Source organism: Helobdella robusta (genome assembly GCF_000326865.2).
Source record: "Helobdella robusta unplaced genomic scaffold HELROscaffold_4, whole genome shotgun sequence".
NCBI classification, from domain to species: domain Eukaryota; kingdom Metazoa; phylum Annelida; class Clitellata; order Rhynchobdellida; family Glossiphoniidae; genus Helobdella; species Helobdella robusta.
Window position 1 is genome coordinate 3,471,313 of NW_008704902.1, and position 23,996 is coordinate 3,495,308.

The 23,996-nt window shown below is 28.9% G+C and overlaps 6 protein-coding genes across 6 annotated transcripts in view; 3 read left to right on the forward strand and 3 right to left on the reverse strand.

Annotated features, from left to right (window-relative positions):
• Positions 1-981, reverse strand: part of HELRODRAFT_162416 (hypothetical protein) — a gene marked incomplete at both ends in the record, with an annotated part of 2,247 nt that extends 1,266 nt beyond the window's left edge. Inside the window, one exon of the mRNA XM_009024625.1 lies at positions 976-981. Coding sequence (XP_009022873.1) covers positions 976-981 — 6 coding nt within the window. The remainder of the gene's footprint in view (positions 1-975) is intronic.
• A 1,658-nt stretch (positions 982-2,639) lies between these two features.
• HELRODRAFT_162417 (hypothetical protein) lies at positions 2,640-6,646 on the reverse strand (the record flags this gene model as incomplete). Its single annotated transcript, XM_009024626.1, has 6 exons — positions 2,640-4,119; positions 4,371-4,624; positions 4,835-4,960; positions 5,091-5,160; positions 5,590-5,673; positions 6,447-6,646. The coding sequence occupies 6 exons, from the start codon at positions 6,644-6,646 to the stop codon at positions 2,640-2,642; spliced, it is 2,214 nt and encodes a 737-aa protein (XP_009022874.1).
• A 1,553-nt stretch (positions 6,647-8,199) lies between these two features.
• Positions 8,200-9,839, forward strand: HELRODRAFT_162418 (hypothetical protein; the record flags this gene model as incomplete). Its single annotated transcript, XM_009024627.1, has 4 exons — positions 8,200-8,352; positions 8,945-9,046; positions 9,362-9,470; positions 9,688-9,839. 4 exons carry the CDS (start codon positions 8,200-8,202, stop codon positions 9,837-9,839), a joined length of 516 nt encoding a protein of 171 aa, XP_009022875.1.
• A 2,414-nt stretch (positions 9,840-12,253) lies between these two features.
• Positions 12,254-16,143, forward strand: HELRODRAFT_66792 (hypothetical protein; the record flags this gene model as incomplete). Its single annotated transcript, XM_009024224.1, has 10 exons — positions 12,254-12,384; positions 12,955-13,004; positions 13,292-13,366; positions 14,201-14,269; positions 14,347-14,411; positions 14,595-14,719; positions 15,012-15,097; positions 15,220-15,418; positions 15,587-15,708; positions 15,965-16,143. Coding segments are annotated over 10 exons (1,101 nt in total), but the record flags the coding sequence as incomplete, so codon positions are not given.
• Positions 16,144-18,336: 2,193 nt separating this feature from the next.
• Positions 18,337-19,606, forward strand: HELRODRAFT_162420 (hypothetical protein; the record flags this gene model as incomplete). Its single annotated transcript, XM_009024628.1, has 3 exons — positions 18,337-19,038; positions 19,138-19,357; positions 19,419-19,606. The coding sequence occupies 3 exons, from the start codon at positions 18,337-18,339 to the stop codon at positions 19,604-19,606; spliced, it is 1,110 nt and encodes a 369-aa protein (XP_009022876.1).
• Positions 19,607-20,080: 474 nt separating this feature from the next.
• On the reverse strand, positions 20,081-20,260 carry HELRODRAFT_138341 (hypothetical protein; the record flags this gene model as incomplete). The annotated part of the gene is made up of 1 exon (XM_009024629.1): positions 20,081-20,260. A coding segment is annotated over one exon (180 nt), but the record flags the coding sequence as incomplete, so codon positions are not given.
• Positions 20,261-23,996: the final 3,736 nt, after the last annotated feature.

Sequence of the window (23,996 nt, forward strand, 5' to 3'; positions counted from 1 at the left end):
AGTTAAAAAACAGCTATAATATAAAATATTTGTGATAAAATTTAAATTTTAAAGCAAGTTAAGTTATAATAAACAATCTGAAAATAACTGCTTTTATTTTGAATCAATCAATCAATCATACAATCAATCATACAATCAATCAAACAATCAATCAAACAATCAATCAAACAATCAATCAAACAATCAATCAATCAATCAATCAATCAATCAATCAATCAATCAATCAATCAATCAATCAATCAATCAATCAATCAATCAATCAATCAATCAATCAATCAATCAATCAATCAATCAATCAATCAATCAATCAATCAATCAATCAATCAATCAATCAATCAATCAATCAATCAATCAATCAATCAATCAATCAATCAATCAATCAATCAATCAATCAATCAATCAATCAATCAATCAATCAATCAATCAATCAATCAATCAATCAATCAATCAATCAACCAGTCAATCAACCAACCAACTAACCAACCAACCAATCAATCAACCGGTCTATCAATCTATCTATCAATCAATTAATCAATCAATCAATCAATCAATCAACTAATAAACCAGTCAATCAATCTATCAATTAATTACTCACAGATAAAATATCCATACACCCTAAACTATTATTAATACACTATTCTTACCTGATCTTAAAATAATCCCTACAAAACTCTAATTAAATAATAATCCTCTATCATAATTAAATAATAATTTTCGTAATAATTAAACGATTCTGTTATAATCAAAAAATAATTTTCTGTAATGAATACTGATCAATTAACTTATTATTGTAATATCTACCCATGAAATTATTGCCTCCTGTAAAATATATTTTAGAAAAGATAAAACTTTGTCATTGTTAGACATAATTTGACATATTGAAATTAAATGTTTAATATTCTATTTAATAGATGTTTGTTGTGAAAAAGCTGTCAAACAAACTTGGAATAAAAATATTTGTATTTAACAAATAACCCCCATAGTGCTTTTACTATGTATGCCTTGCCTTATTTTATATGCAGATATTTAGGCAACCAACAGAAAAAATTTTAAAACAAGCTACTAAAGATATGCCAAAGGTAGGAGCTGTAACAGCCTTAGCCTTAATATAGCTATGAAAATTTTGAAATAACAAAACGAAACAAATTTGTCAGAAGGTCACAACCAATATTCTGGATTTCAGACTTCCATTCCTACTCTCTTTCTTGCACAAATCCATGCACTTGATGTGATGCTTTTTGCATAGTTTTTTCACTGAGTCTATTATAATAAAAATGTATAAACTATGAATTTATAAAGTTTAGATGATGACAGCTGAACAAATTTAGATTTATCATTTATTAAAATTGAAACATAGATCATAATAAAATAAAAAAATTAATGTAACAAAACTAAATAACATCTAACAATAAGTTGAATAATTATTAAATTATTTATTATCAACTTTTGATATAATTTATTTAGAATAGTTGTTTATTTTATTAATTAGAATAGAAAAGCAATTGAATTAAAATTTAAAATTGTTATAAAATTAATTAGTGAAATTGATATTGAATTGAATTAAAAAAATATTTAATTAAAATAATATCCTCATATTTTAAATTTAATAACTAATATTGATTCAATGAATTATAAAAATGAAAAATAAAAAAATAAATAATAAATATTTTTTAATTTAATATCAAATGAAAAAATTAATTAAAAACCAAATCAAACAAAACAAAACTAATTAATAAATTAAAACAAAATTTTAAAAAACCTACCGACTAGCTGGTTATCCATAACTTAATTAAGAAAAAAAATAACTAATTCAAACAAAAAATATTTACAAATTTTTGCTGGGTAGAATGATAAAAAATTTAATTTAAATTAAAAAACCATTTTCTCTTTGTTTACATAACAACTCGACGTGATGTTGAAGAATAGATAGAAATTTTTTTTTTAATAGAAAGCCAACAAATAATGATATATTATTATTTGATTTTATTCAGGATACATATAGAATATAACAATATAGAAAGTATATACTCAATAAATGTCTACATATATATAATTCTATATATATGGTTAACTACATTAGTTAACATAAAAATATACAAAGAGTACTGGAAGAAAGATGTTGAAAAATGGTTTTGAATTGATAACGATGGCTTGATAAAAAAAATTATTAGAAGGCGAACAATATTAACAATGAAACACTTGGACACTAAAAAAGTTCGGTAAAGAGTAGACTGTTTGTTGAAGAAATGTAAGATCAAATCACTGAGATCTTCACCATGTTAATTTACAATAGTCCGCTCGCTCGTTCAACGTACATTCATACCTATAGAAATCCCTAAATTGATGAAAGCGTATTTCTCATTGGTATTTCATAAGCGTATGCACTACCTATACAATCGAGGCAGTTATAATTCTAAATGGGGCAGATTAAACCTAACAATTCATCAGTTTTGTGACACCTGCCTGTTGGACATAGCCAATCATTGACAATTACAAATCAAGTTAGACCAGTTCAAATAAAAATTTGACAATTACATAAAATGTTAAGAAACTTAACAAAGAATATATTAAATTAAACAAACAAAACAGAAACATTAGGGAGCTAAAGTCAGTGATAAACAAATATGACAAAATAATTGTTAAGTTAAATCCTCATTAACTACGTCGTCTGAATCAGAATCGCTGATGTTGCCAAAAAATGAGTCGTCACTGCTGACTTCGCCAATTTGAGAAATGTTCCCTTCACTCTCAAGCTCAAATTTACATTTTTTATTTACATGTAATCGATCTTCATTGGAGTATTCGTTATCATAACTGTCAGAGCTTGAACTGCAATCATCGCGACTATCGAAACATTTTAAAACTTTTCTCTTCAACTTTTCGTCGGCTAGTTTCTCTTCAAGATCCTCTTCTTCTTCTTTAATATCCTTTGATCCACTCCCGAGTAAACTATTAACATTTTTTGAGGCACCATTACTATTATCCTTCTTATTATTATTATCATCATCATCTTCTTTAGCAGCATCATCATCTTTTTCTTTATCGTCGTCGTCATTCTCATCATCTTCATTGTCGTCATTTAAATAATCATCTATTTCATCTAACATCGCATCTTTCTCAGTTTCAGTTAACATTTCCATATTTGTTTTAACTTGGATTGGCTTTACTTTAACATCATCCTTTGATTTTAGATTGTCGTTAACTTGAAAAAATTTTTGAGAAAAATTTTTTGCATCTGATAATGGGAATAACGCTTCGTCAACTCTTTCCCATCTCTCCGTACATTGAAACAACCAATTAACGTTGACTACGTGGATACCACGTTCAAGTGCTTTTCTAACTTTTTCTGTTCCTTCTTTGGCGGCAATAACATGCGTTGTCCTATTTCGCCCTTCTGCAAAATCCTTCTGAACAGATGCCCCAAAATTTGTAGCCATAACATAAACCCAGCTAACTTCAATTGACTGATTCAACGGCAAAATACCACTGAATAAAATGTTACAACCTTTCAACACTTTTTTCTTTTCTAGAGGAATAAGTTCTTTTAAATTTAAACCAGAACTACTTGCATCTGTTTTTGTTGCTGCATCGTAGGATTTATAAAATTCCTCGTGTATCCTGAGCAGGATTGTTTGTAAGTGTAAGAGATAGTCGTCCTCATCCTCCCATTCAACAATTTCTCTGTAGGAACACTGAACTTTATCTGAATTTTCTTTTGAATCAACGTTTGTTTTTGTGACATCTGTTTCCGAATCAACATTTTTATTACTAGCAGATTCGGACTTTGTATTAATTACAACACCATCATCCTCCGCCATGCAATCGTCATCTTTTTTTACATCCTGTACTATCTTATTAGCGTTCTTATTTGTATCAGGCACATTTGCTTCATCTTTAGGTAAAATAGGAACTTTTATAATTTTTTCTTTCCTAGAGATTGGTGCGATCTTTGATCTTCTGTTTGATGAAGACTTACTGAGTTCTGGAGGTGCGTTGATGTCTGCAGTGCCTTGGAAGAAGATGTAAGGTTTGACGCGGATCATGTTCGGTGCTGAGCCCCACACATCTTCCCGATCATCGATTATGCACACCATTGAGTCACCACATGGAAACAAGGCTCTGTTGAAAAAAATGTGACATGTCAAGAATTTCAAAGTATAAACATTAACCCAAACAAGATATAAATATCCATAACCTCACAAGCATCTCAAATATTCATAAATAAGTACATAAACCGCTACTAATAAACCACGACCCATTATCTAAAATATTCTTAAGTACATAAACCAAATAATCATAAATAACTACATGAATCCTGAACCATAACCTCACAATCACACACTATTATACTTTTCACAACAAGAACTTACTTGAGGTTGAGAGTTTTCAAACTTGCATGAAAACATTCATCTCTGGACAATATTCTGTTCTGGAAGTACTTTTTGTCAGGATCCAATAAATTAACTATTGCATGAGCGTACGGTCTGATGCCGAATGTGCAGATGTGAAGTTCGTAGTACTTTGAAATTTTATCAAGAAACTTTTTAGTGTACGGTCTGAATTTCGTGTGATACCACCAGAGCTTATTGTTGGGCCCATGATTCAATTGGAAATGATAAACATCCTGGTTGACAATAAGGTCAAAATATAATGGAATGACATTTGTTAGCACAAGCTGATAAATTCATAAATTAATAAAAATCCTTATATTGCATTTGTTTATAATTCATTTAATGAAGCAACTTGGTAAAATAGTAAATTTATAAAAAGTTTTAGTATAATTTATCTAATATAAAACATTTAAACTAAATATTTAAAGAAATGAAATATTTACTTTTAGGTTAGGAGGAATGTTATCGTTCGTGGTGTGGATAATCGTTTGATCGAGGTCAACTAGCAGAACCAAACGTCGATTTTTCAACAGCCTTCTTTCATCTACCTTTCCCAGTTCATGAGCACTCTGGACAGATCAAAAGAATTGTTTATGTTTGGTGAAACAATAACATTAGAGTTGGGTATGTACGAACATGAACAGGAATATGCCAATTATTTTAAAATAAAATATAAAAACTTCAATGAATGTTCCTTACTTTTTCTGAAACAAGCAGATCTGGAATGGTGTGTTCCATAGCAACAAATGCAGATGAGATGGTTTTCTTCCTGAAATAAAAATTATATTTTAAAAAATAAATAGCTATAAAACAAATTAAAAACAAAAAAAAGCTAAAAATTGGTGCTGTCGTTAGTTTTTTAATGGTCTGCATCTGGTAAGTTCAAACTGAGACCTTCCAAAGCCCCAATAAGATGCAATAGCATTGGCAGTGTAATGAATTAAGACATTCTCAGGACAAATTGTTTAACTGTCCGCTTCATTATCTTTGTTTAAGACTTAAGTTAATATAATAATAAACTACAATATATCAATTGTCGTTATGTTACATTTTATAATGTTCAAGACTGCTATCACAAAATTTAATATTTTATAATAATCAAAGCATAATGATGCAGGCTATGAAGGAACTATTCAAAATTTTTAATTAGTTCTAGCATTAAAATTAGTATTAAAACCAGACAACGTTCAAAACTTACTCATTCAAATCAGTTCCACAGTCAGCGCACATATTTCTCCATACTGTTTCATGTTTGCAACTTTCAACCAAAGCCAGCACATCCCTGTAGGATAAAAATTGTTTACAAATTTCAATTAAATGATAATGTTTGCCATTATATAAAATATATTTAGCTATTTATAAATATAATTAATAATAAAAATTACTACACATTTTACATAATTCAATCTATTATTGACTTTCTTTAATTTTTAAAATTAAAGGGCTATGAAGCTGATGACCATCAACAAATCACAAAAACTTAATTTGCACTAACAAGAGCTCCACACATTAAATAGCTTGAAAGATTTCAGCAACTGCTTGTGCCTCAAATAACAGTGATTAAAATTTAAAATGTATACCCACTTAATTAAAAGAATTAATATGACATAAATATTAATAAAATTTCACTTTCTCGACTATTTTCCTCTCACAATGATATCCATGGAATTAATTTTAAGGTCAGAAAATATTAAAAAATTATCTATATTGTCTATTGTGTGATAAGATTTTTCTAATTATCTGAAATTACTTAGATTTGATCACACAAGATAATCACAATTACTTTTGTATTCATTTTGGCTTAATTTCATATTTGTGGACTTGGCATTGTTTTGCACCTTATTAATGTAGTTATCAAAAAACTATATTAAACAGCTTCTCACAATCTGTGACCCTCCTTAAGTCAAGCTTTCATTAAGATTAACATTGACTAAATCTAAATAAAGTAGTTTTATAGTACAAGTACAGTACAGTAATCAAGAAAATGAAAATTCGCCCTTAAATTATATAAAATAGCAACACATGTTAATAAAAATAAAGTAATGGTATGTGTACCCGTATCGAACTGATTCATTTTCCTTTTTCAATATTTTCTCAATAGATCCTGGGAATTCACTCATTATTTTCAAAGATTTGGATGATTTAGGATTTTTATATTCACACAGAACAGCATTGCTGCTACACCGACCTCCTTCCTTAACTTTCCACTTCGTGATGCAACTCTCATCTTTATCGGTGAAGATTACCTTAAACATCGCTCGCTTTTGATTTGAAAACAAAACAAAAAATGTAAACAAACGCGGAACAAAATCTTTTATAATATCGCTTAGAACATAGATTCGTCAAAACCAACATTCATTAATCTTTGTTAAAGTGTAATTTTTTACGAATACACAGTTGTAAAAAGATTCAAAGTTAAATAGAATAATGAATAAATATTTATTAATAGTAGATTTACGATTGTAAATCAATGAGCTACAATATAGTGTTTAGGGTTGTAAATTTTATTGATAGTTATAAAATTTTAGTAAGGTACGGAAATATGCAACGTTTATCAAAGTTATTAATGTTAATCCATTGTTAATGTTATCTAGATCCACCACTACTTCCGAATTTTCTTAAGTATTCTAGGTTTGACTCAAGCTCCTCAATCACTAAAACTCCAAATCAAGAGTTTTGGTTTTCAATTGATTGATTATTTCATGGAGTTTTCATGATTTAATCGTCGTTTCCGTCACATTTGATATTTTCATCAATGTCTTTTTTACATTTTTTTTTCGATATACGTCCGTAATTGTAACAACTTTAAATATTTTCGGGGTTGGAGTTTAGCACGAAAATTAGATTTCAATACAAGTGACATTGTAAAAAATAATTTTATTAAGTGATTTATATCGAGCTCGGAAATTGTCTCTATTTCATACATGGATATAATATATATTTTTATATATCCAATATCCATGATTTCATATATGCAGTTTGTGTGTTGTTGGTTTCTCAAAACTTTGGAAGAGAGTATAAGAACTTTAATCTTATTTTCTTTATTTTAAGTAGTAACTAAGCATTAGCTATAATTATATTAAATTCGAAAAAGGATTCAGTGATTACTTGAGAATAATGAAGACGCTACAAAATTGTGAATAAATACCTAAATGGAAAAAACGACGACGAAGTTAATGCTGATTCAATATTTATTTATAATTTCTTCATTGTTGAATCATTACGTCTAAATTGGTTTTTTTTCATCAGAAACTTGTTTTAAATCTAAAAGATTAAATTAACACATTCCAACTCAACCGGGTGTAAAATTATTTCCTGCTGAAAAACGTAAAACCTAAAACTAGTAAAACAACATTCTCGTCTTTGTAGTCATTCGTCATTGTATTGTTACGGTTTCGAACTTTACGCTCGATGACTTAACGTAACATCCAAATCATATTAACAACTTTTTCTACAGATTCACATTAATAAACATTTTCTTATACGCACATTCGTTATAAAGCTGATATTTTTGCTCTACATTGGTGCTGATATGCAAGCATATACATGTTCATGTATAAATCGATACAAGTAAAAACATTTGTGTGTTATAAGACGAGGTGGCGCGTGTTTCAATAGAACGCTTGTAACGTAAAGCAATGAACGTTCATTGTTTGACTGAGTACAACAGGAAGTTTGTGAAAGTGTTCTTTTCAGAAATATTTAAAAGTTTTATTCAGTAGCTTCAAAAATAAACACAAGAGCCAGTTTAGTGTATGGTTGAATAAAATGGAGAAATAAAAATCTGCGAACGATTTATTGCAATAAAATGCAGTTAGACGCAAACGAAGTGATATTAAAGAAAGATTTCATGGCGAAGAGATCGCAGATAAGAAAATATATGTTCCTGGGTCCCAAATATCGCGGCAAATGGTTCATTCTTACACCAAACGCTTTTAAATATTACGATGGCAGCATCGAGGTGAGATTATTTTTCCTTTAATTATCTGTACGATGCATTTATGCTTTGCGGTTTCTTTTTACAAAAATTAGACAGCCAATAATGTTTAATTACCTAAGTTTAAGTGCATGAATCATGGTGATTTTTTTTAAATTGTCACAAAATTATGTATGTCAGTGACGGACTTTCGAAGAGAAACCACCCGATTGTTATAATGATGCATGCATCGTATGACTTGTTTTTTAGGACATGTTTAAACATTGCCCGATGTTAGGAATGTTATATCAATTATCAATATCAGTAACAAACAATATGTAATTGAATGAAGAACATTGAGAAAATTTTGATAAGATCTTACGGAATAGTTTTTATTTGTTAAGGTATATAATAGTCGGTTGATTTGAAAATTTTTTCATCCATTCGTTATTGTAATCTAAAAAGAAAAAAAATCATTTTTTTTAAACTTGTCGACCAATTTTTGAATATTTAACAAAATGTTTGTAAAGTTTTTTTATCGCAGACGTCGAAACGTTTCATCTATGTAGCATCTTCTCAATGAATGATACACAACAGCAATAACGCTTTAAAATATTTTCTTTAATGAACGTCTTAGACTGGACCAAAGCGCGTAAAGGGTGAGATTAGGTTGTCCTCGGTTCTTGCTGTGGAAACAGTTGATGGCGAGTTCTTGGACAACAGACCTTACGCTTTTCAGGTTGGTAGACGAGCTAGGCTGCTTATGTTGGTTTATTAGGTGACACATTAAATGAAAAATAACTTATTATTATGAAAGAATTTTTAGTTTCATTGTTTTTATTCAATTATAGCAAGTTGTTTAATATTACAACTTCTAGATCTGTTTTAGAGTACGATAAGCAGTCATTGAATTCGTATGTATGATTTTAAATTTTCAATGCGGCACCGTGATTTTTGGGGTAGTCATTTATTTAAAAAATCAACGAAATATTAAAATGTTTTATCTACCTTTATTAACCTAAATATTAATTAATTTTATTTTTATTGGATGCAGGTGGTTTACAAACAAAACGAAGTAGGCCATCTTGACGACAAGAGCATGATCTATGTTATCTCGGTCAGTGAGGATCAGAAAATTGAATGGATCCAGTCAATTTATGAAGGTAAAAAATTTCATGAAAAAAACACTTTTTTGATTGAATTTTTAAATAAATTTTTTGTTAGAAAGGTTGTCACGTTATAATTAATTATTATTTTGCAGTTTTTTTGCATTTGATAAATTGCTAAGCGAAACCGTCTACTCTAACTATCATGCACTTTTCATTTTTGAATGTGTATCAATTTGTTATATTTATTTAAAATTTTGAAAATTATTGCCAGCTTGTCACGAGGTAGGTTGTCAGTTCAGTAAACTGTTTCACAGAGGTGTGTGGTTGGGTAAATGCTACAGTTGTTGCTCCAGCATAAATCAGAGAAGTGAAGGTTGCCAACCAACCACAGTTGTCACGGCGAAAGTTATACTGGAAGGTTGAACATCTCGTGCATTTTGTTACATTTCATTCTACACATCCCAAAATTAATTGCTTTTCTTATTCGGAATATAATATGACTATGTGTCTTAGCATTTTATATATTTAAACTAATAAAATTTTATTTAATAGCTATAACTTATCCGCAACTTGAGCATGTCACAATTACATTGAACACCACGGTCGGCCATATGATAGACAGAAAATTTTGTTTGAATACAATTTTTGTAGACCAATCCATCGTAAATTTTCGATAACAATAGTGAATGAATGTGTTATTTCGGTTAGCAGAGACGTAGGTCATTGTGGTAGATCGCATCGTCCTTTGCCGGCTTTCACGGTTTCGATCTAATTGTACAAACATTTCAAAATATCAAGGTGGCATAGAAGGGAGTGCCAAGTCTATGTGGTGGCATTGATGCGAAAAGACATGTAATTCATCGACAACATCAATTCATCGTCAACATACAATTCATCATTGACATACAATTCATCATTGACTTACAATTCATTTCCAACATACAAATTATCGTCGATATTCAATTCATCTTCGACATACAATTCATCGTCGACATACAATTCATCATCGACATACAATTTACCGTTGACATACAAATCATTGACATACAATTTATCACCAACGTGTAATTCATCATCAACATACAATTCATCTCAATAATAATTTAATATATTGCTAATATCCCGTCAGACGGGCCCAATAACTCAAATTCAGGAATTATTATTCATAATGACATACACACGTAGCACGTTTAATTAAAATTTATTATTTTTCTTATAGAAAGTGGGAGATTTCATTTATAACATTTTTCGACAAAAAAACTAAACCAAATAATAACTATAAAAACAGGTCTTGTTTCTACGAGAAAGAATAAAAGCGATGGAAAAATAAATAATGTAATGGTATGTGTGCTGTGTTTTAAAAATAAATAAAATTTTGTGTTATGTTTTGTAATATTATGTTATCATGTTATGTTTTGTTATGTTATGTTATGTTAAGTTATGTTATGTTGTGTTGTGTTATGTTATGTTATAGGAAAATAATTTTGTTTATATTTTTGTTTATATTTATTTATTAAACTTATTCAATATGAAACTCCGTGGTTGATTTAAGAGCGAGACGTGTTTTTAAGCATAATAACATGATTTAAACATTTAAAATTTATAATATTTATCGTTATGCTTTATGAACTACTGTTAAAAACTTTTGCAGACAAGCGTTTTAGAAATGAAACCAAAATTAAAATTGAACATCACCGGCAGTTTGACAGACTTACCCTCGGAGGTTTCATAATTTTTGTACCAAGTTATATCTCATGCTCTTTCTCTATTTCTTACCCTTTCCCTTTCTCTCCACATATATGTACGTATGTTCTCTATTTATGTACTTAAAACATATTTTTATTTATTTTTCCAGAGTGCAAAATATTTTATAGATTTGAACTTCTAGCTAACAATTTTTGAGAGCTGCTGATTCACTGTTGTTCATTGATATTTTATAGCAATTACGCGCACTGAACTCATACTCATACTTTAACGAATTTAAATAAAAAATTTCCTCCAGCGTGTTGAGATTGACGTGCAGGGCAGGAAAACAGCAGCCACCGATGATATGATTCAAACGTTTGTCTTCTTCGTTCTTTTGTTACTATAATAAGAATATAATATTATAGGGCGATTAGGAAGTATATTAGATAGTGTCAACGATGATAAATGATAAAATTTTGATCATCTTTATTAAAATTATTTGAAACAATCATTTTTTTTATCATAGATATTTTTAATAACTTTAAAAACGCAAACAAATTCATATAAGTTTCAATAATATAAACAACGAGCCAGTAAATATTAATAAAACCAAAAATGTTATTCAATTTTTAAAAATTTCAGTTACCACCAAAATCTAATTTTTCAATAAACTGATCAGAATTTCTAGGAAGTAACAGTTTTTGAAAAGTTAATTTTCGTGGCACATTTTCGAGCATAATACCATTTCCATCATTTCAATTTGAAAGCATTTATTTTGTACTTGCAGCAGCAGTAGCAGCAGCCACGTATTAGACGATGATGTTAGCCCCGTTGAATCACTTAACAATTACAAGTTAGTTGGTAAGATACACTTCTATTTTCACATGCCTTTGAGAAGCTTGAGAGAAACATTTTAGGAAATTAAATTAAACATTTTGTAATGGTTTTTTCCTTAAGCAATATTGCCTCTGAAGATGTGATGATACGTTTATTCATTTTTTTCATGTGACCCAACCCTACGGTATATAATATATACCAAAATTATGATCGGAAATGTTATTTATAAGCATATATATACAATAAATAAAAATAAATAAATAAGAACATTTATATACACACATATAAGCATCTATACATATTTCACACACAGGTGGTACTACTACAAGCTTTCGAAGCCGAAAGCTACCGAGCTGCTGATGAATGACGGAAGGGATGGGTGCTTCTTAATCAGAGATTCGTCCAAGGGCACCATTTTCTCGTTAGCCATTCTTGCGTCCAACAGGTTCCTAATAAGGAAGACTTGTTTCTTTTATTTCTTCATAACATTCTGCTTCATAAATATATTTTAAATATTGCTGTATGATAAGCCTCGAAGAATGCTCGTTATTGTTCAATTTATACCTGATATTTTTACTAAAACTAAACGCTTCAGTCTACGATCGTTTTTCGGAATTTTTCTTATTTCTTGCTATATCTACTTTTACAATTTACGTACTTCTCTCTGGAATTCCCTTTCTTCTTTTCTAATACTTCATCACTTACATCTTTACGAGGTTCAGAGCAGCATGCAAAATTTATTGAAGAGCGCTGTTAAACATTACAAAACGACGCTAGAAAATCAATCATTTTTTGAACAATTGTTTTACTGACTAACTTAAAAGATTGACTAAATGATAGACTGACAGACTGGCTGGCTACCTTATTGACTGACAGACTGGCTGGCTACCTTATTGACTGACCGATAAACTGACTGACTGATAAACTTACTGACTGATAAACTGACTGACTGATATACTACACACACACTCACGCACACACACTCACACACCCACAATGTGCTTACATCTTTTAGACTTGGTAAAGATGTAAAACATTATCGCATCAGATTGGATACCAACCGAGGTTATTATTATTATAATTGTTGTTAATATCTTGACATAACAAATAATTTAAATTACTTTATATTCACAATTCATTCAAGTTACTCGACGTGACGTTACGATGATCTCCTAAATATATATATATATATATATATATATATATATATATATATATATATATATATATATATATATATATATGTTAATCCCACTGAGTATGAATAGGCTATATGTTCTGAATATGTTAATGCGATGGCCGTGATTAGTTTAGAAACTGTTAACGCTGGAATAAATTGTTGCCACAATTAGGATACTTCTTGTCTCCGTCGCACGCTTTCCACGCAATACCTACGCTGGTAGAATATCATATGAAAAACTCAGCAGGTACGCTCTTCCATGGATTGTTCAATTTCTGTTTGATCATGCTGGTACTTAATTGAACGTAACGCCGGTTTAGCTTATATATACTAAATAATAATTTGAACTTTCATGCAATCCCAACAAAGGTTTGCCTACCAGACTGAAATGCTATCCATTGGATGAAACCGAAATTTATTCATGTTTTTGTAAGTTTGTTTTTTGGTTACCCAAATTTACGGTTTACGAATTGTTTGTAGTAGCAAAACTTCGCAATTTACAAAAAGAAAAAATTTGTTATTAAGATAACAATGAGTTAGTTTTTTAAACAAATTTTTGCGTGTGGTTTTTGCGATAAACTGAGGAGACAACTGCAAACTATTTTTAAATGATGGCGAATATATGGCTGAATAAATTTATATTACGTTGATCGCATTGTATCAATATGAGATAAAAATAACATTAGAAAAAGTTAAATATTTTTAGTATTGATAATCACTTTTGTTAAATTTAACAGAGAAATAAGACTATTTATAGTGACAGCCGGGGTTAAATAAATTCTTTTTTAGTTCTTTTTTATATCTGTTGTTTTTTTTGCATTTATAATTTATTGCACTGCATGAAAGAAGTTTTTCCATTCAATCATATCCATTTGTGACCACTTGCTATGGAGGGGTGGGGTAGATAGAACAGTTAGAAAACATCGGAAAATTAGCGTCTTTAAAAATAAACTACTTTAATTATATAGGATCTCTTTTATGAAATTGTTAAACACAAAAGTTAAATAACTTTTATAAGCATTTGAAACTGGCTAATCATTAGGGTGAATCAACGAGGGAAAATGAAGGATGGTCTTCTCAGTTCTACTAACACGTTTTAAAACTTTCTTTTTCAAGACATCGTATCTAAACACTGCCGAATTTAGGCATAGTTTAAAAGTGGCAAATATAGTTAAGATAATTTTGTTCGTGTGAAAATATTTTAAAATATTTGTATATAATTTACAGCTTCAATCGAAATAAACAATAAAGATTTGATTATGAAGGAACAGTTAGGAGCAGGCCAGTTTGGGGTCTGTTGGGTTTATGCTCACGTTCATTGATGTTGCTGATTTATGTAATATTTGCGGATTTGTATGTAGCTAGCCAACATTGTGTTTTATGTTTTTCGTAGTTAATTTCTGTTGGTTATGACCGCGTTTGGCTGTATTATCATTACCTGCTGACTTGAAATTTACTTTCCGACAATTACGTAGAAGGTGCACAGGGCAATCTACAAACACAGCTGTGAAGTTGCCGTAAAATTTTTAAAAGAAAAATTTGACGGTAAATCGGGCGGACGATCATCAATTGAAATCATCGAAGAAGCCAAGGCCCTAATGTAAATTTTTATTACGTGTTTCGAGATGCTGCTGCCAATTCTATTTTTAGCAAAAAGCGAGAGCAAAACTATTTTGCAAAATTGATATATCAGAATTTAAATTATTTGAATTATTTTTCTTCACTGAAGGTTCATTTGAAGAAATTATTTTATCTTAACGATCCTCACATCTATCCATTGATCGATCAATCAATCGATCAATCGATTTACCGATCGATCAATCAATCATTCTAACCAATCGTTCAATCAATCGATCAATCATTCTGATAAATAAAATAATTTTAATTTTTAGGCTTCTCGATCACCCGAATCTTGTAAAAATTGTAGGAATATGTAGATCCAAGCCTATTAAAATTGTCACAGAATATCTCAAATATGGTGATTTATTATAAGTATTTTGAATAGAATAATTTAAAAAGTTAAAAACCTTTCTTCTGCTGAGTTATTTTATAGATTAATTGAAGTTTATAAATTGGGAATTATTTTAAAATATTGAAAAGGTTCACTAGTGATTTATTTGAGAAAAAACAAGTGTGCTTTGCAAAACGATTGCCCGTTCATGCTAAGAACGTGCAGAGAGTTGTGCTCAGGCATGAAGTACTTGGAGGAACATCACATCATCCACAGAGACCTCGCTGCTCGTAACTGCTTAGTTGGCGAGAAAAATGTGGTCAAAATTTGCGACTTTGGTCTTGCTAGGTGAAGTTTGCTTTGTCATGTTTGCAAAAACTTATTTTTTTTTTGCAATCCGAAATGGTTTTCTATCAATATTATAATCTGTATGTTAGTGACCAAAGTAGTTTGTGAGTTTATAAAAACATTAAATTTAAGTTAAATTTAATGATTTCAATTAATTATTCATTGAAGAGAAGTAGATGACAATAACACGTACCAAAGTAGTTCAGGTGCTTTGTTCGCAATCAGGTGGACTGCACCTGAAGGAATTATTAGAAAAATATTCTCCACAAAATCTGACGTGTGGTCCTTTGGTGAGTACGAATGTATGCTTTCTGTATAAAAAAAAACAAGCAACTAATCAGAAGAATATTAATATTAGAATATATGATTTATTATGAATGAATTTTTTTGTATAAATAACTAAAATGGTTGAGTTTATCAAAGTTGCAGCAGTGCTGTCTATCACATTCAGACATATTCACATAGGCTATGTGCTATGGGGTGTTGATGATACCTTGAGAACTAATCAAAAAAATATTTCTTCGAAACGGTAATAAATTTTCTCAGGTGTGTTGATGTGGGAAATATTTACATGCGGTGTGATGCCGTATGAACAATACAAATCAAACGGAGAATGTGCACGGGCAGTTTGCTATGAGGATCTGAGGCTACAAAAACCTGACAATTGCCCGCATGATGTCTATGAAATTTTCGAGCAATGTTGGCAAAAGGTGTGTTCTTCATAACAACTGCATAAGTCATTTTCAAACTTTTTATTGAACCGTCCTTTAATAAATTTATTTGGTTCAAGGAACCAAACGAGAGGCCAACTTTTGGCGAAGTGTTCCACATGCTGGAAAATCTTCTGCAATAAATTTTGTGAACGTTTAATTTTGTTGTATAAATTTAAATGAATGGCAGTATTACATTGAAAAATTTGAAAAGAAATAAAGTGATATTTGAGTTTGTCTTTTAAATGACATCTTGCTATTGAAGAATTAAAGTAAGCCTATATAAAGTATAAAATTCTATGTATAATTTATAGTTAGTTTTTTAACAAATTTTTTGAACACATAAATAATTTCAACGTTACAAATCTGACTTTGATGTTTAATAACAAATCCTATTATCAAAAATGTTAAACATTTAAAATGTTCGTAATAATATTTAACGCTAAAAATATTTAGTCCTTTACAATACCGTCATCGTTATTTAGAAGCTCGCCGTAACGACAGTATGAATAAATCAACCAATTGCGCTCGATTAGAGCTACTGGAATTGGAATGTTTATTAAAAGATCGCCAAGTATGATATAAATGAGATGGAACGATAGGTTTGAAAATGTTAGATGTTGCTTCTAATCTATTAATCTAAATTGTTAATATTTCAATGTATATTTGTTATTTAGTCATTTATGCATCATGATGCTAAAATTTTTTTTAGTAATATTTGGTTTAAACCAAAAAGGTTTGGGGCGATGAATGCTTGCTTCACTGTGGAATTCAGATTCCTCTTCTAAAATTGTCTCAATGACATCTCTCTGAAATAATTGTTTTTTTTGGGTATGTACCTACTTGCCACCATACTTGGAACATTTCATCGATGATATGTCCGATTCATCTATTTTGATGATTTTGTTTTTGATTTTTTTAAATTAAATTTATACTTTTCCATTTTTTATAATTGATTATCCAGTTGGTTCAATAACGAAGAACTGGATTAAGTTGGTAATCGGTTGAAATCATTCCACGAGGGTTTCTCCATTGAACCTTGGATGAAGCCAGCTGATTGTTACAAAATTAAAATCAAATACTAAAATTAAATAATATAAGTAAATTATTGATTATGAAAAAATTAATATGTTTACAAAAATTAATAGTGACGTCATTTTCAAATCGTGACCATAATTATTTGACGCCTTTTTAGAAGATAATAAATACAATCTATGTATTCTAAGCATATTCTAATGATAAAAATATAAATGATATAAATCTTTATACATGATATAAATATAATATGATCATAAATAATATAATGATAGAAATCTTTCAATAAATGAAAGATATAGTCAAAACATATGCGGTTTATATCAGAAATTAACTTTTATTTTGAATGTAGCTCGAGCTTACTACTTATTTGATCAACTTTTAAAAAATAAACATTCTCGTGTTTATAAAATTTCAAAGGTTAAAATGTAAATTAAATTATAACAATAAATATGTTTAGGTTAACATTATAAATCAATCGATATTTTATTCTTTACAACACCAAATCAAACGATCGTAAAGTTAAAAAAGTTAGCTTTTATACTATCGAATTCATTGACATTTTAATATTTATTTTTTGTATTATTATAGTTTATTTATTATTAATATTAATTGATTAAATTAAATTAAATTTTTAATATTTTTGTTTTGAGTTTGAGTCAGTATAATAGTAAAGTAACCAATGTCATGTACATGTAGTGATTGTGATGTTAGTTAAGTATAAGTTATTGATGTATGAGAGCGTATTAGGTATTATTAGCAGTTAGCTTAGCTTTTTTTTAGCTAGCAGTAGATTATGTAAAGGTAAACTTTACCTGGTAAAATTAAAGTAGAATTAGTAGTAAGTAGGTAGTTGAAGTTGTTAAGCTAAATAAGTTAGTGTTAAAGAGGTTATAATTATTTGATGTTGATATATTATTCTATATAATATAGTATATATAATATATATAGAATAATATATAACAATTATAACCTCTTTAACACTAACTTATATATATTATATATATATATTATATATATATATAAGATAATTAAATTAAAATAAAACTCATGTTTTGTTTGATGTTGATCTGATCCATTATTAAACCATTACTGATACTATCTTGAGAATGTTTTTAATTTACAGTATGCATTCATAAACAAGTAATTTGCAATTCTGTTTATTTTTCAGCTATGAAGAATTGGAGGGATGCAGCCTGTCTTCTTTTTGCACTGAAATCTGCACCATCACATTCAGCCAAACCTACCTTTGCAGAAAATTTTAAAGTGTTAATGCTAAGAAGAAATGCTAAAAGTTCATTCATGCCATCAAAACTAGTTTTTCCTGGCGGTGTTATTAGTGAAGCTGATTATTCATCCAACTGGGAAGCATTATACACTGGTGGTTTTGGTTTAAAAATGCTAGATTTATTGAATGACTTGGGATTGTCTACCACCAATACTTATCCATTAATAAAAGACAACACTCATTGGAAAATGCATCCCCATATTGCATTCAGAATTTGTGCAATTAGAGAAACATTTGAAGAATCTGGTCTGTTGTTGGCTATTAAAAATGACAAAAACATAAGGTCTGTTGACAGAAAGTTGTGCGAAAATGTAAAAGACCATTTGTTTTTTGATAACATTTCAAATATGACTGTTTGGCGAAAAAAAATTCATAACAATCCATCTGAATTTTACAATATGTGTAAGTCATATAACATCACACCAAACATTTGGGCATTACATGAATGGAGCAATTGGCTCACTCCTGTTTTTAAAAGAAAAAGTAAACAGACAGCAAGATTTGATACAATTTTTTACATTTGTTGTTTGGAGGGCAATGATCTGCCTGAGGCTGCACCAGATGACAAAGAAATTAACAAAGCCCATGTAATTATTCTTTTTAATACAGTACAATTTTTGCAATATTTTCTTAAAATTTATTTGCCAAATTTACTATTTAATAAATCTTGATTTAAACATTTTTAGTGGTTGTCGCCTTCTGAATTTTTAGATTTAAACTTACTTGAAACAGAAGAAAAATCACTTATGGCTCCACCTCAAATTTATGAACTATGCAAAATGAAAGGATTTAAACATTTTGATGCGCTAAAAAATGCTTCTACTGCAAATAATCCACTTAATAGTAAAGAACGACTGATGCCTGTCTTTTCTAGATGTAAAGGTGGATACAATTTGATCCTACCAGGTTTCCACCCAATTCATTTGCATCTATATATTTTTATAATTTTTTAAAATTAATTTTATAGGTGATTACATGTACCCAGATAACATAGATGGCAACACTGTAGTGTTTGATGATGAAAGCATGGCCGAATGTCCACTTGAAAAAGATTTCAATTCAATTGATTATGATAAACCATTGCATAGGATTGTTTATAAAGATGAAAGATTGCATGATGGATTGATCATTAAAAATTTAAAAAATCGTAAATAATCTACTTATTTTATTATGATTGCACTCCCATTTGCTGACTTTATTTTTTAACAGATGCAAAATAATTTTTGTTCAGGTCATGTCAGTAAAAAATTGTGATAGACTACAAATTGATGAATAAAAATTGAGTTTAACATTAAAATACAAATTTCTCTCTGCTTTGTTTTTCTATTTTATGAATACATACATTATTATTTATACGCTCAACTAAATAGCTATTTTTGGCTGTTATTAACACAAAAACATTTTTCATTTATCATTCTATAAATAGCTCTAACTTTTTAAAGATTTTTGAGTAGTTGAAACTGTTCTTGCATTTATTACCAAATATTTGAGAAAAGAGAAGAAAAATAAATTTTACAAAAGCTCATTAAGACGTCTCGTCTACGTCACCATCTTGCAACAAATTGTCTTGAAGTAGTATTTAGAATAGAAATAGGCAAAACAAAAGGTTTACTGTCATTGGTGTTACACGTACAGACTAAAATCAATTCTTTTAGAACTCTGAAATTCTTTACTGTCTACTGTGGTCTTTCTAACAAAAACTCCATCCTTGAAGTAACCCTCGTCCTGCCATTTCAGCATTTGTTCACTGCTGTATGGGCCGTAACATTCTGCTTCATCCTTGTTCTCCCATTTGAACTCCCAACTGATCTGCTCATCATTTGGTGAACTTTTTGGTGCACTTTCATCGGGAGCAAATATATCAAAATCAGCATTGATAGCAGTATTTATTTTTGCAGTAGACTGTTCTAAAGATTTTAGTTTTACATCAAGTTTTTCATAAGTGGCCTGGTATATTGTTGTGAAGCCATTTGAAAGTAATTTATCAGCACAGCTTATAAGTTCTAACAATTGTTTTTTAGCTGTTTCTACTTCTAAGTTCTCCGTATTTTCATCTGCTTTAAATTTTTTGTTTTTCCATTTTCGATTGCTACTGTTGGATCCTGAAGTTTTTCCCAATCTTTTAATGGCATTAGTAACATTTTCTTTAGGCGACATAAATGTAATAATTTGTCTCAGCAATTGGTGTTCATTTATTTCTTCTTCAGGTTCTTCAAGCTCTTCTTTCTTTTTCTTCAAATTTAAAGTTTTTTCCAAAGTTTTCACTTCAGACCAATTGACATCTTCAATCCAGGAATCACGTATTTCATCCTAAGGATATTAAATTTTAAAAAATTTTAAATTTAAATAAAGGTTATTCCTTGGTTATGGTGTACAAATTAATAAAAAAAATTCTGACATGAAAATTAAATAATGAAAAGTATTTCATAAAAATTTATACAACAAAGTTAAATATCCTTAATATCATACAAATGATGAGGCATATTTGGTTGTTGTTTAAAAATAGAAAAAAATACAGACTCATACCTTGGATTTTTTGAAGATGTACATGCCAGACCCATCAAAATGTCCTTCTTCGAGTTCGTCCTTCATATGAAATGGAGTAAACCTCGTTCCATCTTCTATGTCCACATTTCCTTCTTCTTCTCCTTTAATGATGTTTATTTTTTTAAATAATTTGAAAAAAAATTTTTGCATAAGCTCATTAAAACACATTGTCTATACTACTGTCTTGCAACAATTTGTTCAAATAATATCTATGAAATATTTAGATCAGAAATGAATATCTATTTTTAACTAAATATCATTAATGACAAATCATTTAATTTAATCGAATGCTATGACATTATGAATTAAAAACCTTGAATTTCATCTTCATTCATGTATGTAGGCACATCCTCATCATCTTCTTCATCACTATCCAGTGTGTGCTTTTTCTTACCAGATAAACGGGTTGCCATTTTTGGTTAAACTGTAAAAGTAAAAATTACTATGAATGATATTTTAATGAAAATAATGTTGCATTAAGTCCATTAAGTTGAGTTAGCCCCAAAAAAGATGAAAGTTTATTAAATATTAGCAGTCACATTTTTTATATTATAACATATAACCTGTTTAATTTAATAATGTCCTTAGGTAAAATGAAAATCAAGTATTATTATTATTGATAATATTATATTATATTATAATATTATATTATAGTCAACTAGTCAAAAAAGTATTTTTATTCTATGATTTGTTTCATTTCTAAACTAATGTTAGAGTTATTCATAAACATAGAAGCTTAATCTTAATCATATTTAAATTATGACTAGGTTTGAATTTGTTGCATTTTTTGTGGTTATTATTAATATTAATTCATAACATCATTGATAACACACATTACATTTAGTTTGTTCTGTTCTGGTAGGTAGTATGTAGGAGTAGCCAGTAACAGTAGACTAAAAAAACTAAGTGTTTGTAAACTGTAAAAATGTAAAGTAAGCTAAACAGTAAAATTGTGAGTTAATGAAAATATAATTAACCATTAAATAAGCAACATTATTATTATTATTAATAATTATAAAAATAAAATAAAATAACTTACAATTAAATTTAAATCACAAAATTTTCCGTTTGACAAGCAAGTCACAAGAGAAGTTGGTTGATTGGGAAACAAGCAAAATATATTTAATAAATATTTATTAAAATTAAATATATAATAAAATATATATACGCAAATCAATTGAATTAAAATTTAAAATAAAAAATCCTGCCCTCCGCCAGATTGAGGCAGCACGAAACTACGGGAATTTCAAAAAAATAAACTTATTACTAAATCAAATTTAACTTTTGCAAATAAATTGTATACGCTCATATGAAACATACAACGCTCGGTGACCGTGATAGATAATCTACTTTTATGAGATTTTATATGAAAACAAACGCACAAAACAAACGATAATACAATGGTTTAACGCTTACACCATTTAGACAAACTATTTTGAATTATTATATGACACATACATATATATAGAATATAACAAATATTATATATAAGTATTTTTTTTTCGATTTTCTACCTAAAACGGTTCTTTTTCTGAATTTTAATAAAAAACTGCTCACAACGTGGAGGGGGAACCATGGAATTATATAACTATATATATTTATAATATATAATTATATTATATAATTATATATAACTCAATGGAGGGCACTGCCACTTATATTTAATTACCCTCGCCACTGGGCGGTAATTAAATATAAGATGCTAAGATTAGGCCAAAGATAAGTTCAGCCGATTTGTTTTGGGCCGACCGCGTTTGAGAGACAGTAAGATGCGCATTAAAATAATGATTAAGGTAGGCAAGTTCTTTCCAAAACCTTACCGTTAAATTTTTAAAAGTTTGAGTATTTCGATATTTCCATAATTTCTAAAGCTGCCCACTATTCTTCGTGTCAGATTGATTGAAAACCTTTTTTAAAATCTATTAAAAAAATGGCTGACTGTTCGCTGCTTTTGCATCTTTCAATATTCTTATCTGAATTTGCTGGATTGTATTTGATTTTTATGAAACCTGATTGCTATTTATTAATCAAACGTAGTCCAACACTTTCCAGTCATTCTTCTAAGACGGTCAGTGATTTTAAACGCGGAGGAATCTTATTAGTAGGTGATTGTTGCAATCTTTCAGGTCGGTTTATTTATTTGTAAAAAAATCAAGACTGATTTGAATCTTTCTAACAGGAATGATCAAATTAACATGGACTGTCCTAACGCGCAGACCTTTTGAAACTCATTGACTGAACACTCTGATAATACTCCATTGATATGAATACAACCGTATCTATTGCATTGACAAATTCAACAATATTTTTTGGAAAGATAGAAAAAAAATTAAGTGGCCTCATAGTCAACATTAACAGAAATCAATTTTGCATTGTATAAAAATGAGTAAAAGTTCTGAAGAAAAAAAATATAACGAAAAGCAATTGTCAAAGATAACTAATGAACATGCATATATAAAAGAGAAGTCAAAATAATTCAGGAATCATAATGACATAAAATTGTAGAAAAAAACAACAAAAGTTGCACTGGTAGAATATATATATCCTTTTGACAACATCGTATTTAAGTCGATTTAATTATTTTTGGTTTGTGTTATTCTTTAACAAAATGCAGTTTGGTTTTTGGTAAAAGAACAATCTTTAACGGCTTGCGTCAAATCTTTAAGTCAAGTCAGAGATCAAATTATTCCTGTATATTTATAATTTCTCCTTTAAAAAAATACAAAAATTTTAGACTAAATAACATCATGATTTTAGAAAGTTACTCTCCATTTTATACAGCATAATGTCTCACTCAATACATGATAACACATTAACATTTTTTGTTGGCGAATTCCTTACATCATTCTTATCTTTGGTCAATTAAAATAATAGAATTACAACAGCTGGTTACCTTCACCTGAAAAAATACATCAAAAAATTTATTATTATTATTAAGAAAAAATGTATATATGTCTATATATATAATTTGTTATTACTGTTAAGGAAAATGTATATT